The sequence below is a fragment of the Gasterosteus aculeatus genome, chromosome 2 (genome assembly GCF_964276395.1).
Source record: "Gasterosteus aculeatus chromosome 2, fGasAcu3.hap1.1, whole genome shotgun sequence".
NCBI classification, from domain to species: domain Eukaryota; kingdom Metazoa; phylum Chordata; class Actinopteri; order Perciformes; family Gasterosteidae; genus Gasterosteus; species Gasterosteus aculeatus.
In genome coordinates, this window is record NC_135689.1 from 10,971,598 (window position 1) to 10,993,320 (window position 21,723).

The 21,723-nt window shown below is 43.7% G+C and overlaps 3 protein-coding genes across 6 annotated transcripts in view; 1 reads left to right on the plus strand and 2 right to left on the minus strand.

The window, feature by feature from the left end:
- Window positions 1-86: 86 nt before the first annotated feature.
- On the minus strand, window positions 87-10,434 carry LOC120829082 (structural maintenance of chromosomes protein 1A). Its single transcript, XM_040192895.2, has 26 exons — window positions 9,892-10,434; window positions 9,073-9,261; window positions 8,577-8,689; window positions 8,166-8,369; window positions 7,661-7,899; window positions 7,296-7,554; window positions 6,905-7,045; window positions 6,741-6,823; window positions 6,544-6,643; window positions 6,129-6,236; window positions 5,819-6,004; window positions 5,155-5,334; window positions 4,865-5,011; window positions 4,613-4,750; window positions 4,410-4,526; window positions 4,211-4,317; window positions 3,965-4,106; window positions 3,721-3,866; window positions 3,475-3,628; window positions 3,281-3,388; window positions 2,510-2,666; window positions 2,213-2,367; window positions 1,925-2,076; window positions 1,764-1,833; window positions 1,555-1,665; window positions 87-903 (listed from the first exon to the last, which is right to left on the minus strand). The coding sequence occupies exons 1-26, from the start codon at window positions 9,998-10,000 to the stop codon at window positions 823-825; spliced, it is 3,696 nt and encodes a 1,231-aa protein (XP_040048829.1). The 5' UTR covers window positions 10,001-10,434; the 3' UTR covers window positions 87-822.
- Window positions 10,335-13,703, plus strand: ribc1 (RIB43A domain with coiled-coils 1). The gene is made up of 8 exons (XM_040192952.2): window positions 10,335-10,633; window positions 10,858-11,067; window positions 11,235-11,452; window positions 11,552-11,666; window positions 11,895-12,013; window positions 12,626-12,859; window positions 13,294-13,460; window positions 13,557-13,703. Exons 2-8 carry the CDS (start codon window positions 10,869-10,871, stop codon window positions 13,636-13,638), a joined length of 1,134 nt encoding a protein of 377 aa, XP_040048886.2. The 5' UTR covers window positions 10,335-10,633; window positions 10,858-10,868; the 3' UTR covers window positions 13,639-13,703.
- Window positions 13,704-14,845: 1,142 nt separating this feature from the next.
- l1cama (L1 cell adhesion molecule, paralog a) overlaps window positions 14,846-21,723 on the minus strand; it is a 34,846-nt gene continuing 27,968 nt past the window's right edge. For 2 of the 4 annotated variants that reach the window (XM_078092049.1, XM_040192891.2), the window contains 15 exons: window positions 21,410-21,534; window positions 21,214-21,315; window positions 20,466-20,663; window positions 20,305-20,375; window positions 19,983-20,208; window positions 19,779-19,894; window positions 19,291-19,507; window positions 18,942-19,064; window positions 18,556-18,732; window positions 18,353-18,466; window positions 18,098-18,241; window positions 17,600-17,731; window positions 16,757-16,829; window positions 16,589-16,600; window positions 14,846-16,420 (listed from right to left, as the gene is read on the minus strand). In XM_078092049.1, the coding sequence (XP_077948175.1) occupies window positions 16,171-16,420; window positions 16,589-16,600; window positions 16,757-16,829; window positions 17,600-17,731; window positions 18,098-18,241; window positions 18,353-18,466; window positions 18,556-18,732; window positions 18,942-19,064; window positions 19,291-19,507; window positions 19,779-19,894; window positions 19,983-20,208; window positions 20,305-20,375; window positions 20,466-20,663; window positions 21,214-21,315; window positions 21,410-21,534 (2,080 nt within the window). In that variant the 3' untranslated portion in view covers window positions 14,846-16,170. The remainder of the gene's footprint in view (window positions 16,421-16,588; window positions 16,601-16,756; window positions 16,830-17,599; window positions 17,732-18,097; window positions 18,242-18,352; window positions 18,467-18,555; window positions 18,733-18,941; window positions 19,065-19,290; window positions 19,508-19,778; window positions 19,895-19,982; window positions 20,209-20,304; window positions 20,376-20,465; window positions 20,664-21,213; window positions 21,316-21,409; window positions 21,535-21,723) is intronic. The other 2 variants (XM_078092054.1, XM_078092048.1) reach the window with 1 other exon arrangement.

Below are 21,723 nucleotides of genomic sequence, written 5' to 3' on the forward strand. Positions count from 1 at the left end.
ACTAATGCAGTGAGATGCATTCTGCTCTACACACTCACATTCAAACAAGCAGCACTTGTTTGAATGTTTAAACCAAGTAAGGGAAATAAATTATTCATTTTTTTATTGAAATAAGCAACAAAGCAGGACTGACAGAATGGTTTTCCTAAAGCTGATTCAGATTATCACTCATTATTCGTACAACCTCAGCACCTCTGACATCTTTAACAAAGCTCCATGATGTCATTGCAGCTTACTGAGTTTACAGCCATAAGGCGAGGGAATGTATCCACCATACAGTAACACCAGTTTCCTGATTAAGCTTTTAAAAAAAAAAAAATAGCACATGAAAACGAATATATTTTGTAGAACACACAACAGTATTTAGAGCACACCACTGGAAAGAGGGCTGTCAAAAGTATAAAAGCTCCGAGAAGAAAAACATGTTTCAGGTAAATTCAACACATTTTACCACATGATACAAATTCTACAGTCAGTTAAAAAGGTTTGATTCTTTGTCATTTGCACCTGATAACATATTTTATGGGTTGTGATAAATCCTCGAGAACGGCCAAATTGAAAACGGGGCAGTCTTTTATAAATGTACATACATCCTGGTTGTAGCGGACTATACAACAACCCCCCCCCCCCCCCCCCCCCCTCCCCTCATAGTAACAGGAACCCTCACTAACTCTGTACTGCAGCACAGCTCAAACAATAACCAGCTATAAAAAAGGATAGGAAATAACATGTGGGACCTAAGGAATACATAATCTGTCTACAGAATGGGCTCACAGGCGAGAGAGAGAGTATCAAAAGAACGCCCAACTGGGGGGGCTCGCATTATTCATTCGGGTTTGGGTTGGCGTCGGGATACTGGGAGAGGTCAAAGGTTAGCACTTTACTGATGACGCAATCTCCTTGCTGTGAAGGAAAGAGAAAGAAAAGCACTTAATACTTTTTTCATGTCCACAGCAGATTCATAAAATGTGGATTAATTGAACAAAAGCTCAAGATACTGAATTCTTTCTGACAGGACCAGCAACATGTTTTAGAGAAGCCATGTTCAAAATGACATGACACGTATTATGACTTCTCAAAACCTATAATGAACATTTTCCATGGTAATTACCTACCAATGTGTAATAATATTTTTACAGGTCAAAGAATGTTGAAGAACAAGGCACATTATTTATCAACTACATTCATTAGTATAAATTATATACACTTTTTTAATTACTTTTTTACTTATATAAGTACTTGATTTGGTCACAAATGGGTTGATGCAATTGATGTATGGATTGACAAACAATTTTCATATTTGTTAATATTTCTATGACAGTTTTTGCCAAATAGACACTAAATCAACCTGCCTGGACGTTCCACAGTTTCACCATCTAGTGGTGCAGATGGACGACCGTCCATAGCAACAGGAAAAAACACTAAGCGACAGAGAGTTTAATGGAAAACTGAATTAAATTGTTTTTAGGACTTTACAAGACCTTCTTAAAAACGCCATAGTGAGCGTTATTTCCTATTTTGCATATTTTTTATAGATGATATTGACAAACACACCTCTGGATAAACACCGATGAGTGAGTCAGCCTTGGTGTAGAATTCCTCTTTCAGGGAAATCACGATGGCCTGGAAGTTCAGCACCGACTGGTCTTTGATGTAGTTGGCCACCTTGAGACGTGAAAACGGAACATGTGAGTCACGGTTAGCGTGTAAAACGTGGTGCGAGCTGCAGGGACGAAGCGCTCAAGTCACTACGGAGCACGGACCTTGCCGATGTTAGTGTTGTCCAAAGCAGCATCGATCTCATCCAGGACAAAGAAGGGAGCCGGTTTGTAGCTAGAGACGAGCAGGAAACGTGTTATTGATCGTTTCCCAACTGTAAATAAACCAAACATGTAAAGAACTTTGTACTCGTCTTTTGTTTCACCTGTGAATAGCAAAGAGAAGAGCCAGGGCAGCAACGGTCTTCTCTCCTCCAGACAGGTTGTCCATGGGTCTGAACCGCTTTCCTGGAGCCACACAGTTATAGTTGATGCCATCCAGGTACGGCTCCTCGGGGTTTTCTGGGCCTAGAAAAGCCTACAGAAGAGGGACAGACCATTGTAGAGGTGGTTGCTGATCTGTGCTGTGTGTAAGATCTACATTCTGTTGAACGGCGTTGAATGTTTGGAGGTTATTGTATATTAAATTGATTTTTATTTGAGGGTTGGCCTACCTGGGCACTGCTGTTGCGTGAGAGGGCCTTGTAGATCTCATCGATGTTAGTGGCCACAGACTCAAAGCAGTTATTGAAGCGATCAAACCGCTCCTTCTTGATCTGCTCAAAGGCTTGCTTGGCCTTCTTGGCTCTCTTACGCGCAGCCTCAAACTCTGGGCGAGGGGAAGAGGAATAAGGCATGAGATCAGAAGGCATAACATAATTAAGAACTCCAAAAAAAAAGTACCTGCACCAACATCTCACTCATCTCTCTCTCTCTCTCTCCCACCCTGTAACATAATCCTTCCATCTCACCGTCACTGGTCTCTTGGAACTTGTCCCTGACACTCTCCAGCTTCTCCATGGCCTTCATGTTGGGCGCACTGATCCTCTGAAGGATGCTTTGCTGCTCGTTCAGACGCTGCTGCAGTGTGTTTGTCTCCCCCTTGATCTCCTCCTCTGACAGTGCGTCCTGTGGGACCGGGGTATTCAAGTGGAACCCGTTAGAGAAGCTGTCCTCATTGCGAAGGTACGCAACGTCCCATCGTTCAACTTTTAATATGATTTAGTGTTATATGAATTGAAGTAGTCTAGACAAGTCTGTATGTTGTCAACAACTGACTTTCATTTCAAATTAAGAAAGTGCAATTTTAACTCAAATTGAAGTGCATGGATCATAAATTATACATTCTCTAATGATAAATAAAATGATTGTCAGTTCTTCAGAATGTGAATAAAAAAAACATGATGTCCTTGTTGTTGTAAACTGCGTGCTATGAATTATACTCCAGTTATGAGAGAACTACTTGGTTCAGCTACATTTTCCTGTCTGTTTAAATCACATTTTGGCAGTGAATGAATGCATTAGCAATCAGCTGGATCCATCATACTGAGCTTGTGTATTGTTTATTTTCGGTGCAGTTTTTAATAATCACCAATAACAGGTCAACTTAAGCCAGTTGCAATAGCTGTGTTTAACTACACAGATCCCTTCTCTTCAAACTTCCTCTTTTGTAAATGGTTAAATAAGATGCGGGCAGGTGGTCCAGTTGCACTGTATACATGTGAGACGTGTGCAGCGCCCACCTTGAGGTCTTCAGACAGGTTGCTGTAGTCGATCTCTATGAGGGCCTCTTTAGCGAGGACAGTGCTGGATGTCCTCTGGCTGCTGGACTCCTCTGTCTGGGAGCTGCCCTGCGTTAAGTAATCAAAAAGAAACATTCATTTTCTGTTTCACTCCCAGCTGTGGGGAAGGTTGGTACAGGTGGGTTTGTGTGTACCTCTCCTTGGCTGATGTCATCCATCGTTCCGGAACGAAGAGGCAACCTGATGTCCTGCATTTTGCAGGCTTGAAGTAAGTTGTGACGGTCACTGCGCTTCTGCTCCAGTTTGGTCTCAATGGCCGTCACTTCCTTCTGGAGATGAGTCAACTCCCTGGAAGACACACAAACAGAACAGTGGTAAGATTTATCTCATAATATATATCGCAGTATATTAAAAGACGGAATGTGTTTGCGGCCACTGACTTATTGGCGCCACCCAGTTTTTTGCGGATCTCCTCCATGTCGTGGTTCTTATCGTTGACTTCAGATTTCTTGGTGAGGTGCTGGTTCTTGAGGTCCTGCAGCTGTGCCATTGTCTCATCAATGATCTTCATGTGCCGGTGTTCCTCCTGCAGACAGGTGCAGAGTCACACAAGTGAAAATCAACATGACGAACTAGATCATCAGTAACCATTTTATCCTCCACTTTATTTATTCATTGACTTACTTTCTTCAGTCGTTCTATTTCAGCCTCGTCCTTCTTGACGGTCTGCTCCCACATCATAACTTTCTCTTGGTCCTCCTTCAGCTGATTCTTCTCGTAGTCTACCTGGATTCCCAGGCGGGTCTTCTGGGTCTCAAACTCGAGACTGAAGTGGCATGTGGTACGTGCAGGTTAAAACAACGCAGGAAACCAGCAAAAAGAACCGTGTGACAAGACTTTGCGCTTGAAGTGACTCATCGCTGCACTCACCGCTTCTTTGCAATCTCGTTCTGCCTCTTCACCTTCTCCTCTTCAAACTCTCTGATGTTCCTCACTCCAATCTCTTTACAGAATTCAATAAACACCTCGTCCTCCACCTGGAAAACAGACACACATATATAGACATTACAGCAAAGCTACATGTTCATAGACAGGCTTCTACATGGACGTCACTTTGGGTCAGTCTCACCAGGTTCATGCGGTCTCGCAGGTCAGTGATCTCCATCTCGCGTGACTGGATGATCCTCTTGATGTCGTTGATGCGAGGGCCAAAGTTTGCCAACTCGCTCTCGAGCTTGGACTTCTCCTGCAAGACGCGAATGGATCCGGGTTTAAATGCACCGTCACCAGCAGCAACAAAATAAGCAAAGCGGGTTGTACCACAGGCTGTACCTGCATGTTGAGGGAGAGGTGGCGGGTTTTTGTCTGTTCCAGATCACTCTGTGAGTACTTGAGTCTCATCTGCAAGCCGTGGGCCTGAGACTGCACCTGACGCAGCTCGGCCTCCTTCCTCTTGGCCTTCATTTGCTCCTACAGAAGAACAGACGATAAGTGGAAAAAGACAATATTTCACACTGACTGTAGTTAGAAATCAAATTCACACTTTAAGATTGCTCAAGATGAGCAATAGGAATGAAAGTTTACTTTGAGCTCTTCAGTGAGTTTCTCCTTCTTCTCCTTGAGCTTGTCCACCGCCTTCTCGTCCCAGCGCCTGGCCTTGGCCTTCAGGTCGCTGGCTCCTCCAGAGATGACTCCAGACTTCTGGAACAAGGTACCATCGAGGGCTACCGTCTGGAGACAGGGACACGAGGGGGGGTTAGGTGGAAGAATGGACACAATTCTCATCCACAGGAGGACAATGTTCCACCTTCCTGGCACGAAATGTTGATTAGATATGTAAAACGTTAGTTAATTGACTAAATTAGGTGGAATACCTTGTGTCTGTATGGCCCTCCGAAGGCGATCCTCCGCGCATCCTCCACGTTCTCACAGACCAGCGCGTTGCCACAAGCATACTGGAGGGCTTTCTTGATGTGGGGAGGCTCATAGCGAATCACATCAATCACCAGTTTGGCTCCTCGCAGTTCCCTTAGTTTCTCATCCGTTGGTTTTACCTGAGATAAGACAAGAGAAAGCACATTTAAAACTCAGGCGCTAGAACTGAATAACCTTTTATACTTGACTGTAAAAACTTTAGTTTTGAACCAGGCACCCGAAAAAATGGCATTTCAATGAGTAGCTGTTAGATGAACGGAACAAATTAGAAAGGAGGAATTAGAGGATGTTCTTTTTCTCCCCCTCCATTTGATATGAACATCAATTGTGCTTAAATAAGAGTGATGGGCGCAATGTGATACTTTTTTGTATTTGACACCTGCACAAAATAAAGACATTTTTATGCAGTTGGGTTCCTTTTCCACTTTATCAAACTCTGACAGAACCGTGTATTTTGTTAACGGTTACACATCTACATTAGATACATTTCATGTCCGACACGGACCTCTTCCTCCTGAAGTTCATTGGAGTTTTATGTTATAATATAGGATTGACACTCGATGGTGTTTAATCACTCGACCATCTGTACTTCCATGTATTCACCTCGAGGTAGTCAAGAGGAAGGAAGGTTTCGGGCTCTCCTCTCTGCTCCTTGATGTATTGAATACAATCTCTGCCCGTCTTCTCCGAGTCCACAATGATGGCGTCCATGTTCTTGCCCAACACTTTGGTCACAGCGATCTGATACTTTTTCTGAGTGGGCTGGCACAGGTCGATCAGACGACCATACTGCACAAAGACAAAGCAGCATTGTTTTACTAATCAGAAGTCAACATTTTCATTACATAACGTAGGGAAACACCAGCTGGAACATGACATGATAGTGTGCCCAATACTGTCCCACGAGTCTTACCACAGAGCCGGGGTAGAGTCTTTTAATGCTCTCCATGATCTCAGCCTTGCGCTGCTGGCGACTGTTCTCCTGCCTGTCGATCCTGGCGTCTCCCAGCTGCTCCATTACCTGCAGCCATCGCCAAAAATGATTGGATTCATTATAGAGTTTTTCCCAGACGATATTTTCGCTTCTCAAACACAGGTGTAACGAATGACATGTCAGTTCCAGCTCGACCAGCTCACCTAACTGTCATTTATTTTTCTGATCACAGATTTCGGCATTGAGACACATTTATTGATGTACATGGAGAAATTTGGAGAAGTTTTCTCCTGATTACCTCCTGAGGTAACAAGAGATCATGAACTCAAATATAGCACACTGAAATAACATGAGAAGTTATTTGCTTCTGCTTCCTTGTGGATTTATTAAGCACCTGGTTAAGCTCCGTGTTGATCTCATCAATCCTCCTCTTTGCCATCTCCACCTCCTCCGTCAGCTCCTCCTCCATGCGCTTCTGCTCATCCAGTGACTGCCTGAGGGGGAACAAGACAAAACAGTGGATGGGAAAAAAATGTGGATCAATAAGATGAACATTGCACAGTTCAAACAATCCAAAAATAAGAAGTTTACCTGCTGGTGGTGATGTAATCTTCTAATTTCTCAATACGTTTCTGGTTTTCTTCAATTTCACGTATTTTCTGTTTGATTTTTGCCTGGGAAGAAACAATTCAACAGTTGGCTGCATGCAGTCAAGTAAGCTCAATCAATTGGGTTTGTAACAGACGATTATTTACCTCCGTCTCCACTTTCTTCCTCTCCTCTAAGTCGAGGCGGTCCTGGTCGGCCTTCTGGTCGCGGTTGAACTTCTCCAGCTCCTGAGCCAGGGTGGCAGCCCGTTTACTAGCCTCCTCCTTCAGGCGATGGTATGCTTTGACCTGCGAGGGGAGAATCAGCAGTTGGTCTAAAGCCATCTCAACTAGGTATAAGAAAGCACATTTTCTCTAATTTGATTACTGTATGTGCCAGCATGAATTCTTTTTAAAATAAATATAGTAGTCAGGTAGTATGATACTCTAATATTTCTACTGCAATCTTAATACAGTATGAATTAAGAATTAGTACCAATATTTCAATTTCATCAACTAAAAGATTTGATCTAATGTGTTCAACGTTTGAATACCAGACCTGGTTTTCTTCGAGGGTGAGATCCTGGCCCTGGCTCTGTGCCTCCTCCTCCATCCGCTCCTCAAAGTCTTGCTTGGACAGCTCCACTGCCTTCATTTCTTTATCCAGCTCATCCATGTCCCCCTTGCGTTTCTTGTACATTTTCTGGGCATTTTGCAATGATTTGCGAGCTGCCTCGAGCTTCTTGATCTTGTGAGAAGTGTTTTCTTTGGCCTTGATGTACTGCGGCCTCTTCTGATTCAACTCTGAGTCTTTCTCCCTGTGGGCAGATTCGTAAAGTAATGAATAAAGTCGTAGGTTTTAAATGGCATTTGGGGAGTAGGTCCAGCCAGGTCTGAGTGGGCTCCCACGTAGCTGTCACTTACTTGATTTCCTTTTCAATGGTCTGCTGTTCCCTCATCAGTCGGCCCAGCTCCTTCTTCTTGTCCTTCAACTCCTCCTCCACATGGTCCATCCGTTTACGGTCTTTATCAATCTCCTTGTTTCTCTGGCCCAGCTCTTTGTTTAGCTTCTCAATCTCCGTCTCGTTGTGGTATAACTTGAAAAGTTGCAGTTGAACACTGGCCCTGGCCACTTCATCTTTCAGACGCTGGTAACGCTCAGCCTGTCGGAAAGATGGCCGCAGAGGCAGACAACACTGGGATCAAAACTCTGCTGTTCAAGAGTGTGACGGTTGAGATAAAGGGCCAGTGAGTTAAAAATAATATGTCAGACAACGAAAGAATAAACTAATTGTAAACCTAATTGGAGTCACAGCTCACCAACTAAACTCTACATTGAGTCAAATTCCAAAATGACAAAAGTTATATGACGCATTTCATTTCCAATCCAAGCTGGGCACAAATACATAGAATTAATTAAAGCACATACCTCCTCTTTCTCTTGCTTGGCTTCTTTGCGCTCAGCAGCAATGTTTTTCTTTCGATGGTAATTGAACTGCGTGTCTTCTTCTGCTTTCACCATTTCCTTCTTCCTGCGTTCGTACTCCTGAGCCAGATCTCCAGATCGTGAGATTTCCTCAAACAGAGCTGTACGCTCCTTAGGGTTCTTCATGGCAATAGACTCCACAGCTCCCTGAAAGGAGAAAAAGGCCGGGAATTACATTTTACCGCAAATGGATTCAACACAGAAAAAAAACCCAGTTCTCTGCTTAAATTGTCCAAATGAGATGTTCTGAGATTAATGTAAAGCATGACTGTCTGATCGGAAACCGCTGTCTTAGTTTAGAAGAACTATGAAGGAACCTAACCTAACTAAAGATTTTTAGGATTTCCGTCTCACCTGAAAGACCAGGAAGTTCCTAGCCTTGATGAGGATGCCAAGTTTTTCCAACTCTTCGCTGTATTCAGGCAGGCCCACCACCTTGTTGTTGATACGGTATTCAGAGGAGGAACCTGATGCACAGTAAAGGAGTTAAAGAATTTGCACATTGACTTATCAAAGGCAATAAGGTAAGCCTATTGTCTTATAATAAACATATTTATAGAAAATCATGTGTTGCCTAACTAATAGTTTACAATATAATGACACATATAAAGCTGTGCAGAGATTAGGACTTAAGATCTCTCTGTAGTTTAGGCACTTTTTTACAACGAGTACTGGCAATAGTTTTCTTTTTCAGTTTTGCAACCGTGCTTGGCCATATTTACACAAAGTTCATGACTTCAAATTTCTGATATAAATGAAAGACGACAGTTGTCAAATGATGTTTTTCATTTCAAGAGAACGCAGGTTGAAGCGCACAAGTCAACGTGACCACATGAACGGCGGTTCGTACCGATGATGGCCCTTGTGAAGGAGCGTTCCTCTCCGTTATCTTCCTGGTACACCATGCTGACAAAAGCTCTGTTGGCCGCTGGCTTTCCGACAGGTGCTCCATGGATGAGATCCTTGAGCGTCTTCACACGCAGATTGCTTGTCTTCTCTGCCAACACGAAGCTGATGGCATCCATAAGGTTGGACTTTCCTGCAACAGCATTCAGAATGTTGACAAACATAAACAAATCTAATATGAAAACAGAAATACATATACTTATGAGTTACAGGTTTATTAGGGTCACATCTGTGGAGTGTACTTGTTTTAGAGGCGATGGTTTAAATCTGATAACTTAATTCCAAAGGCAATAGTTAGTGAGATTTCATTGGAAGGCTGAGAGGGAGAGACATTTCGACCAGTTCGTTTTACTAATGCTACATTTTTTTTTTTTTCAAATCACATTTTCAAATATGACAAATTACAAAAAATAACGTTGCGAAGAAATGCGAGTATATTAATGAGGCAAAGATTTGATTATCATGACCACTACAGAGTGATTGTTCTGCACACAAACATTGTATTAATTTTTGTTACGACACATAACGTCACAAAATTAAAGTAAATTTAATTGCAGAATGGTAACGTTAGCCAGCAATATAATTAGAACGACATGTAACGTTATTCAACTGTGTTGAGTGAGTCAGACATACATCATATTTACGATACAGGTTATAACATCTAACGTTAAAGATAACGGGACATGGCTGCAGTGTTTACAGTTCGTCGATGCTAGCTAGAAATTGCATTAGCCGCAAGTTAATATTTGCAATCATAACATACCAGATCCATTGGGTCCGATGATTGCAGTAAACTTGTGAAAAGGCCCAATGATCTGTCTTCCTTTGTACGACTTGAAGTTCTCAATCTCTATCAATTTTAAATAACCCATCTTCGTTGTTGTGGTAAAAAGAAAACAGTGAATATTGCAGCTATAGCTAGTAAAATGTTAGCTCGCTAGCTAATGGTACCAACCGATGTTTACCGAGCAAACAAGCTCGAAGACGGTGTATGCACGCAAATAAAGGAACCGCTCTGTTCAATCTATTGCTGGCCTATGCGTATGTCCCATTATGAAGTGCATGTTTAGTTTAATAATCTAAATAGCTTCATAATCCTAAACAAATAGACGCGGTGCGGCGGTGACAACAATGCGCCATTTTACAATCTCACAGGAAGACGCTCGAGCGCGCGAGACACGAAACCTCATAGTTTATCGCGAGATTACCAGCAGCGGCTCTCATGACCGCGGTACTGCTAACCACCAACGTCAAAAAGCCCATTTAGAATATATATAAACATTATCTTAGTTTTAGTGCTTGATTCCGGTCCACTTCATTGTTGTGGTTTGTGACCAAAGCACTAAGCATGCAGCTGCAAATACCGTGGGTAACCATGGTTACCAAGGGCATCACAACAAAACGGGATCAAACCGTCGACACGGATTCACCGGGCTGTTCCGTGCTTCTCCCTGCTAAGACCCTTAATTAAGCACATTTGTCCAGCTAAATTTATTACATTAAATGTAAGTATTGCTTAAGATTAACGGTCTCCGTCTGCACATTTAAGATACCTCCCCAAAAGAGTCGAGACCTACAGGTTTTGGTGTGTTGTCAGGTCAGAATAGGATCGAATCATAAGGTTCAGTGCCTGATGGTCAATTGGGTACACTGTATTCTTTAAAGCAAAGCTACCAGCGATAATAACCAGTTCTGTAATGCTGTGTCTGCTCTTTCCGTTCTTCATTAGAAACTGAGAAAATGTACAAAGCGGATTTGCCTTCAGACTCCTCCATAGAAAAGGCTTTGGAGAGGCGAAGGACTGCAGAAATGGCACGCAAGGCCCGGATCTTCAACACCCGGCAGCGTGTGTTGGGCCTCGACCTTGATGCTCTCAACCAACAGGTCCATGAGAAAAAACATCAGCAGAACATGGAGAAACAACGGGACAAAGCGTATGGTAAAATATGTGAATCTTGAGAACCAGTGAGGAATTGAATCCGTTGAACACCTATTAACACGGACTCTTCTAAAGGCATATTGCCTTAGGTTATGTCCATTTCTGAAATCACCATTCACCACTAATAAGCATTGATCACAAGTCTCTTTATTTTCACTGCATTGCAGATCAGCTGAGAGAATATCACGATAAAGCACTGATTCAGCGAGACATCGATGAAAGAGAGAAGCAAGCAGCTTTACACACTGGCCTGACCCAGTACTGGGCCACTCGTCAACGTGCAGAGGACTCAAGCGATGTGAATCTCAAGTCTGGCCTGAAGGGGGCATTCGGGGTCACCATTCCAGAGGGGGAGCTGGGGCCTGCCAGTATGACAATATTCCAGGTAGGACCCGTGTGTCGATCTAAAAACCTTTGGGACAAAACCTAGCAATCAATAAAATAAATGATTGAATTGCCTTAACCCCTGTTTTGTGTCATACAGGGAGAGGGTATCGGAGAAGAGCAGAGGCGGCGAGAACAAGTGAAGATGACAGAGAGAGATCTGCGAACACAGAAGGAGGACAATGAGAGGAGGCTTTTGGGAGACAAGCACAAAGGTGAGGTGTGACAAACAAAGTACACACACCCTGTTACCATTGGTGAGCTAATATGCTGCATGCTAAAGCCTCTGTAAATCACACACGTGCTTCACGCTTTCCTGCACAAACAATCGCACACTCCTACGCACAGCCCTCAATGCCAGGTGGCATTGATGGATGCTCATCTCAAAGTGTTGCCATGGATGTGTGAGTGTGCCATTGAAGAGCTTTGTGTGTGTTTCATAGCGATGCTGGTAGGCAGAGAGCTGGTGCATCAGGACCTCAGGGGGCTTCAGCTACGTGCACTAGAGGAGGAGTGCAAGAAAGCTGCCTGCATCGCACTTGATAACTACAATCAATCTCTGGTACAGTACATACGTGTGCACAATGCACATACACATCGACACACAGATGCACGCACCACATGCACATCATGTGGATGCTCAAAGCGAAACCCACTGGGGTTTTGAGCCCACACATGGTGTTCTCGTGTGGAATTTTGAAATGGAAATTGCTAATTGAAAACGTGAAGTGATGCGTACACACACTTGCCGCAGGAGGGCGGCCATCACATTAGTTGGTACCAAGCAACATGGATGGTTACACTGCTTACATTGATGTATGCGTGAGCCCTGTCTGTTCTTAAAAGCCTCCATTTAGCACACTCCTCATTTGCCAGAACTCACTCCGCTAAATCCTCCATTGGGAAGCATCATTATAAATCCTTCAGGTCATGGTATTATTCATGACAATTATGTGTTTTCTCTAATAACCACTCTCATGCACAATGCACAAGCAAACACAGCTGAGTGGATCTCAGGGGGATATTCAACATTTGGCTGACTCTTGGCTCTACGTTAGGAGTGACCACATTTTAGAGGTTAGGTTTTGTAAATCTCCTGCTATCCACCAAGGGAATGATCAATCAACTGTCCGCGCATCAGTGGTGAGGCCCCGTCATGTACTTCTCCCCACAGGCTGCAGAGCGGGCAGAAGCACTGAAGGTGCAGCAGAAGAGCGAGGAAAGAGAGGATGTAGCAGAGATGTGGCACACTCTGACGTCCGATATGATGACTGAGTGTGCAGAGGGGGCGAGACAGACTGGAGAAGGGAGGCGCCCACTGGTTCTGGTGGACAGGTGGAAGGGGATGAGCCCTGAGCAGCTGAGCGCCATCCACAGGGAGAGAGAAGAACAGCGTTTTGAGAGACAGGTACTTGAGTGACCCTAAAACACAGTGCAAGCTTACAGTGAGGAGTTCACAGCCCAACCACATCCTGCTTTGCTCAAAGCTCCTCTTTTGGGCATTTCTATCTTCAAAACTATATTATTATATTCCTCTACTAATGTATTCCTTTTTCCCCTTTAATTTGTGTACCTGTAAACCTTTCTTCACACGTTGCATGTCTCTAAACGTTGCGACCAAAGAGGATTTATTTCATTTAAGAGGCCTGGAGCAGTTAAATCATATATGAGTCTAAGGTCCAACGATAAATTTGCTGTTTTTTCTTCCATCTTATCCTATGAATCATCTCCGAACTCCAATTTATTGTGCAGACTTTGAGTAATGTTTAAGCTTTAAATGCACTATTCCATATACAGTAAGACTTCCACTCAGCATTTAGACCCTTTCCTTTCTGTCCTCAGAGACAACGTGAAGCTCAAAAGATACAGGATGTAGCTTACGAACTGCAGCTGCTGAAGCTGTCCAGAGAAGCAGAGGAGGGGGAAAGGGGAGCAGAAGAGATGAGGAGACAGAAGAGGATTCAAACAGCCCGTTACAACATGCAGCTGGCCAGAGAGCAACAGGCACAGTGAGCACTGACTATTCAGACCCCATTCTGCAAATATATTTTAGTACTGTGATGTAGGATTCGGTTTTAGATTGTGTGTGTCTCTGTGTGCCCCAGCCAGGAGTACCTGAACAAGAAGCTATACACCAACAAACCCAGCAAGGACTACTTTCATCAATTCAACACCAGCTCCCGCTGATCACACTGTACGAAGGCTTGTTGCTGTGTGACAATGTACTAATAAAATCTATTATGCACACTCAATACACTGAATGTTGTTTAGACAATGCATCCAGCTTACTTACTGAGAGGAAACACGTGCATTGATTTTATCTACAGATCCTGATGACAAAGAGGGACACTTTATTTGTTCCATATGTAGTACACATACACCCACCTCCCGTCGATTAGCCATGATGCATATAGATCCCATCATTGTCCCATTGTGCACAGCACACAACACAAAGAGCCCCATCCACACCCGGCCATGACACACACTTACCACTACTTCCTGCCTTCTTCTTTGCCTTATTTTCACTTACCCCTCCCTTGCACGCAGGCATTGCCGTTTAAAATCTGTTGTTTTTTTTTAGTTCTGAAGAAGCTTATGACAATGGAATGTTTCTCTTTTTTAAGCTTAAAAAAAGGCAAAAATCAATAGTGGAAAAGCAGAGACTAGTGTCCTCAGTCTCCCCCTCGACACATGAAAAGCAAAGAGTGAGTGGCAGTCGAGTGAGTATCTGTTTGTGTACACTCATTCCTCATTCAAAGCTAACATTTGCCCTGAACACTGACAAACACAGATGTGTAGCAGCAGATAGTTAAGTTAGAATATTGGCATATTTTGTGTCATTCGTCGCTTCTGTATGAAAGGATAGATTTTCAAAAGTTTTGTTTGTCCTGAGTGTGTGTGTGTAACCAACAACATGGAGCTTAGACACACTTCCTTCAGTGCCACTGGTCTGTTAATATATTGCATTACCTCAGGGACTGCCAGGTGGAGTTTGGCCAGTGGTACAAAAAGTGATACACACGGTAGATATTCACTGCACTGCAGTTCATTGCAAGATGGTTATGGGTGTGAAGGCAAATAGCGTTTGCTGTTATGCTAAGTCTTAAAATAAATAGGTGCAACTAATCATTTTGAATTTGGAAACGTTTGCAAACATCCTCAGAATGTCTTTAAATTATTTTCCTGTCAATTCATTTTTTGCTAAAACATCAAATATCACTGCCAAAAATGGAAAGTTTAAATTTATAGCAATGGTACAAAGAAGACAAATGACAGCTCAAATTAAGTTAAGTGGTTCAAACCTTTCAAACATTTTTCACATTTTATATCAAAACAATCTTACAAGCGTGTTCACATTTTGTGAAGAAAAAAATGATTTAGTCAAAACCACACCTTGTATCTCAGATTTTTTTTTAATCAGTAGCATGTAAATACAATGTCAACCCAGCACGGAAATGAATACATTCTCTGTGTTTGATGTAAATACCAACTGCTTGCTTTTATTATACATCAACTGGCAATCATTCTGCCTGTCTGCACTATTAACTTGTATTGATAAGGGTCTGAAAATAAAGCATGAGAGTGTTTGCCCACAAGACTCCACTCTCCGATCTGTAAATATACATCGATACTGCTCCTCAAACTGTTAGTGAATATGAGATGGACAGGTGTGAAAAGATTGTTAATTAGAGACAACTATGTTTTTAATACAGTGTAGAAAGAGACTATGACAGATACAGAAAGCTACACAAAGGTCTCGACACAAAAAATTACAATATCATTTCCAATAATGACATCACACTTCTGGTGGGAAGGCGAGAGAGTAATGACATCAATCTGGTGCTCTATGCAGACCCAGCAGGCACAGGAACTTATAAGGAGCATGTACATATCTATAATACTGTATTATGGCTAAATAGATAGATGTAGATGCAGCGATATACACCAGATGCTACTCAGCATGTTCACAGCAAGTTCCCATAATGCATCCAATGTTATTTATAGTATAAGAAACTTGGCTTTACTTAGTTTCAATGAAAACATCATCTGTGAAATATGTTAACGTTTTATATAAATAGCGTAAAAAAAATATTAAAAAGTGATGATATAAATTAAAAATGGTGATTAAAAAAAGGATGTTTTGTATTCAAACACACAAATAAAATGTCACTGACGAGTACAATCTGAGACATCAAATGGCATTAGACGTAGAAATATGTGAAATCAAATAAGGCGTGATGAATATCTAAGAGCTTTTACAGCAGCATGTGCTGCCTGCTTCCCCCTGATAGGTTTCTACCACCAACCCCCTCTTCCAAACCACTGCTCTGCATCTCCACAGCACCTTCTGCACATTCTGTCTTTATCTTTCTATTGAGTTGTTTGTAAGGAGAAAGAAAGAGAAGAAAGGGAGGGAAATGAGTGTTAGCCATTAAGATACGTTGTAAACTACACAGGTAAAAGGAGGGTGAGGGGGGCGTCAAAAGACATCTTCAGGTCAGTCAAACTCGTGTTACATTGTCCACTACTTTGGACACTCCTTTGGTCAAAAACAGTCCGGTCGATCAGATGACTGCCAGGGGCATCTGAATAGTCAATACATTGATTGTATATTAGTCATTACACTACAGATCAGCAAGTCGGTAGGGAACAGGAATGCATGGGCACATACGTGTTGACATGTTTTGGTCTAATGGCCCCCCCGGTGGAAGTTTGGGGTTAATCGAGTATGGCGACTGAGTTGGGCACGCCGTTGGTGGCCGAGGAGACGGCGGTGGGGCCGAGCGGGGAGTTGTCTGGCGCCTCTGGACCCTCGCTGGGCCGACTGAACTGGCTGACCAGAGACTCGTCCATGTTGAGCTCGGTGGTCACGGCGCTGCTGCCGTTGAAGTCCAGGTTGTCCTCGCTGCACAGCTTGCTGTCCTCGCCCAGGGACGGCTGGCTGGCCGTGCGCTTCTCCTCGAGGTCGCTGAGGTGCGAGGCGGCAAAGAATAAGTGAATCGTCGATAAAAAAGTATTCATAATCATTTAGTCCAATAACATGCCAAATATAAGTAAGGTATAGGTAAGTAAGGCATTGACATGCATCATAAATCAGTGGATTTGGGATGGCAAAGCACATGACATCCCAGCATACCTTTCGAGGGATCTGCATTGCAGGAGCAGGCATTAGGGAGAGGAGGGACAATGAAAGGAGCACACGGGGTTAGGGAAAGCAAATAGTGCTCAGGGAATCAAGGCTGGGAGTTAGAATGATCTATTCAAACAGAATGAAACGCCATAAAAGGAAAGGAGGAGGACAAACCTATACTCTCCAAAAGTCTCATCCTTCATCGGCCGTGCTTCTGAGTCCATCGGACCCTCCTCTTTATCTTTCACTATGGAGAAGATTGTTGGATGTTATTATCAGTAAGGTCTCAACATCTTTTTTTTCTAAACTGCAGTATAGAGAAAAAGAGAAAGAAAAAAATTGTGTCTATGGAGAAAAAATATCTGGCTTATTAGAATATAAGCTTTGAACATAATGGATAGCACTGATATTACTGTTAAAACTCTAAACAATTAAAACAATGAATCACTCAGAATTATACTGCCAGTGGATGTATTTTTCAACTAGCCCTTTTTTAGGCCACTTTTTATTCGGTCATGTGGGGGAGTTGATGAAAGGTCGGTTCGTTACTCAGACAATAGCGCACAGGTTGGTTATCATCATTTATGCAGTTGTTTCCATAGCTGAACCTCTTACTGTCACAGAGAGGAACTGAAGGCTTAGAGGTCTGTTTGGCTACATGTTTCCTGCCAAAGCTGCCGGGGAAAAGTCGGGCCAAGTGACAAGAAGTGATTTATTCGGTTGTCTTTCCAGTAAGAATCACCTTGTTTACTGTTGTGCATTCCTGTAACCGCAAGGCTTCTTTTTCTACAACAGTTTAATTTTCATTATCAGCTTTACGGCTCCAGCCGGCTGTTGAGTTTCTTCCACAAAGCTTGTGTGGAGTGTGACACGGCAGTTGTGTTGTGCTAACATTGTGTTGTTCTTACAGACGGGGTCAGAAGAAAAACTGGATATAAAGTAAAAAATTAAAAAAAAGTTGTCGTCAACCATTTTTTTTCTGACTGCTTTAAACTGGTCTTGGTGGGCTTCACTTACCTGAATACTTCCCCCCTTTACTCCTCTTGATGAAGCAGAGGATAAGCAGTATCAGCAGCAGCAGCACGACGGCACTCACAACACCGATGAACCAGCCTTGCGTTGCAAAACTGGGCTGCATCTCTGTTACTCCTTTCAGAGAGAAAAGAGGAGTCGGGGGGGGAGGAGAGAAGTGAGTGTATGTTTGTAACGGGGAAACTGGATGAAAGTACAAAAGATGAAACAAAGAATCAAGAGCGAAAGAGCACATTCATTCTGACAGGGTGGTACAGCTGGCTTTGGAACCAAAGACGACAGCACAATACGGCAAACAAACAAAGTAATGGATTACTGCAGCTTTATTTTCACAAGAGACTTTGAAAGCAGAAAGTGGAGAGAACTGCAGAAAGGCAGTCTCTGTGGGCTCAGGCTTAGTATATAAATGTGGGAAGCCCAGAGGAGAGAGCGAAGGAGATGAAAGAAAAATAGGATTAATGAAGGCGGAACACCCGAAAGTACCGGTTCCGTCTGTCTTGATATCCTTCTCCAAGAAAGTGCTGTTGCTGTAGGTGAAGCGTAGATGATAATTAGAGCCAGGAGTCAGGCCCTGGAGCTGGTAGAAGGACTGGGAGGAGTTCACCTTCGCTGTCTTCTCCACGACCTCTGCAGAGACATGACAAGAACTTGGGTTTCCTTTCTGCTGTTTAGGTTTGTGAAACTATTCCCTAGCTAGATTTTTGGTTTTAAAAGGCTGACTATACTTGTGCACTATACCATTTTTCTTGAGGTAGTATATCTGGAAGCCCACGTTCCTGTGTCTCTTCTTGGCCACCCAGCTGAGGTTAACAAAGTTTTCGCCGGGGGACAGTTCGATGTTGGCAGGAGGCGCTGTGAACATTCAGACCGTGGAATGAATATCTACATCTTGCACAATCCGACCCTGTTTCTGACAGGTAGGACTGAGGAACTCCTTGTACCTCCGTCCAGCGTGGTGGCCCCCTCCCTCATGATAGGCTTTCCATCCCCCGCGGCAGTGCGCCCCCTCAGGAAGAAGCGGTAGTGGCTGTGGGGGTCCATGCCTCTCAGGGTGAGGTGGGTGACCGCGGTGCCGTCTATTGTCTCTACCTGCATGGGGCTGTCGTCACTCTCCACAACTGAGCAGCGGAGAAAACACTCAATCACAACTCGATCTTCAACACATGGGGCACACATTGACTGACCGATGAGCACTGACGTAGCTGGGAGTGTGTGGTTACATTCATGGTGTTTTTACTGCAGCATGGACTCATTTATTAGGTAAACTAAACTATTTATGAGCCTGCTGTTGGTTACTTTGTGAGATAAGTGTGTGAACGGTGCTCACTCTGCTGGTACTGCAGCAGATATCCAACGAGGACTCCATTGGGCTCGGCAGGTGGCGCCCAGTGGAGGGTCATTTCTGTCTCTGACGGGCTGTCCAGCATCAGGGACGTGGGATGACCAGGAACTAGCAGCAAACACAAACGTACCTGATTAGAATTCTCTTTGCTCAGTGTAAAATGGATTAGTACACTATTATGATCCACTGTCACCTATTTTCCAACAACTCAATAATATTGATCTCTACATCAATTTCCCCCCGCCGTCTCTTCACACCCCACTCGATCTCTGGATACAGTGCCTTTTCCTTTTTGAAATCTTTGTCTCTGTTTTCCTCTTGTTCTCTTTCTCACCTCCTTCGTCAGTCTTAAAGGACAAAGTCTCACACGGCGGTCCCTCTCCCTTGCTGTTGAACACGGTGGCGACCAGGGCATAGTGGGAGTATGGTCTGAGGTTACTGATCAACTTCTGCTCCTCGTTTGCCCCTGTCTCCAACACCTGAGTGCTCTCTGGCTCCCTGGACCTTCGGCCCCTGTGGTGGCTCCTGGTGCCGGTTCTGGTCAAGTAGACCTGAAGCCACGGAATCATCAATCAGCCATGATGAAATGACGAACGAGTAAGTACATATTAATATGGCATTAAAACCGGCATGTATTATGTGATGTTAGATGGATGATGCAGAGAGAGACAGGGAAGTGTTGTGATACATTCTGAAAGGGACATCACTTAACAAACCTTCACAGCTAAAGGCTGGTTGCCTCCGCTTTAAACCCCTAGATGTGCATCGGTAATGAGGACAGGGGCTGAATATGAAACAGAATAGGAGATACAGGAGCAGTACCTTGTATCCCAGCAGGTGTCCTCTGACCGTCTCTTTGTCCACAGCTGCCCAGCTCACTATGATGGTTGTGCTGTTCATTAAAGTAACAACCACATTCATTGGAGCCTCCAATGGAACTGCAACATACAGGAAGGTCAAAGGTGAAACAAAATACTAAGTAGAAATATTCCCAGTTCAAGAAAAGCTTCTCCTTATTTTTTTTACCATCTTCTCCTGAGTAACCGATGACGGGGTCTGCCTCGGGTCCCTCCCCTTTCTCGTTGACAGCCTGAACTTTGATCTCAAAGGCAGAAAAGTTACCAATGTCATAGACCGTGAACGGCGGTGCTTTCGTGTAGTTGGTGTTCCACTTGGGTCCGCTGCCCACAACTCGCCTCCACAGGACTAAATACTTAAAGTCAGGTCCATTGAAGTCACGTCGGTCCATTTCCTGCAGTAACACCGAACAATAAATGTACAGAAAGATGCAGAGACCACTGGCTCGATGCTGCTTAAGATAATTAGCAGATGCGGGCGATATGTGTACCTCCCAGGTGATGAACAGGGTCTCTGGCGCTTTGGACTCGCTCCGCACATCTTCAGGGTTATTGTCCGGAGCTGTGATTGGAAAGGAAGTTTACTGTGGTGTCATTGTGAGTGTACTTTTAAATTGCAACGCATGACGTCACAACAAAAACGGTCTCTAACCATCAGCAGGTGTATTGTGGATTTCGGATGGCTTGCTGGGGACGCTCTTCCCCACATAATTGATGGCAATGACCCGGAAACGGTAAGACATGTAAGGCCACAGAGGGAGGACAGCACGCTTCTTGTTTCCTGCTACTCTCGTCAGCTCTTCCCATCCCCTCTCATTCCAACCCTGGTCCTCAAACTCAACCACATACTCTGCAGAGAGAGGGAGATAGAGAGAGAGAGAGAGAGAGAGAGAGAGAGACGGGGGCAAGTGGTGATGGAGAGAGACAGATTGTAAACATAAGGAAGCAATAGAAACATAAAATCAACACTCAGTAGCAATAAAGTCATACAGATACAATTTGAGCTTTACAAAAGTCTGATGCTGCAGATCAAATAAGGTTAGTCCTGTCTCAGTAATGAAAACAGAGCAGCCTTTCATATCGCCAGGGGAAGAGGAAGATATGGGTTTGATGCTCTTATTGGAGAATTGGAGTTAGAAAAGATTTATGTTTGCATTTCATGCGTGCATGCGTGTGTGTGCGTGTGTGTGTGTGTGTGTGTGTGTGTGCATGTGCATGCTTGTGTGTGTTTGTGAGTCAGTGCATTTCTTTGCTGGATGGCACCGTTACAAATATTCTAAAAGCACCAAATCCAGAAATCAAGTCACTGTCCATATTAAAGTAGTTTTAACAAAGCAGAAAAGGAAAACAAAGATGTTTGCATATGTGCATGCATCTCGAGTGTGTGTTGGTCTGTAAACCTAGCACAGCGCTGTTGTGGTCGTCTCCGGGAGTCCAGCTGAGGGTGACTGCACGATGTTTGGGGTTAGTGATCTGGAGGAGGACTGGAGGGTCTGGACGGTCTGAGGGGGAAAACAACAACAACGTCATCACTACAACCATCCGCACTGTGAAAGTTGTTGGAAATACATACATTTGCCTTTTCATTCATCTTACCCCATAAAGTGAGAGAGCCACTGGCTTCAGCCATGTCGTACTTAGTGATGACCTGACAGGTGTACACGCCCTCATCATCTGTTTCCACGTTAGCTATTTTCAGGTCTGGTCCATCAATTGTGTACCTGAAGAAATAATGGCATGATTGTCATCTTTATCTTACTCCCCCTTCAACTACCATTGTTCCTCTTTTCCCATTACTTTTTTCCCCATGGTGAGTCAACACACAAAACGTTATACGGGAACAGAAATGTAATGTTTATAGGGTTTCTAAGGCTAATGTGTATTCTCTCTTGCTGTGCTTGAAACAACCT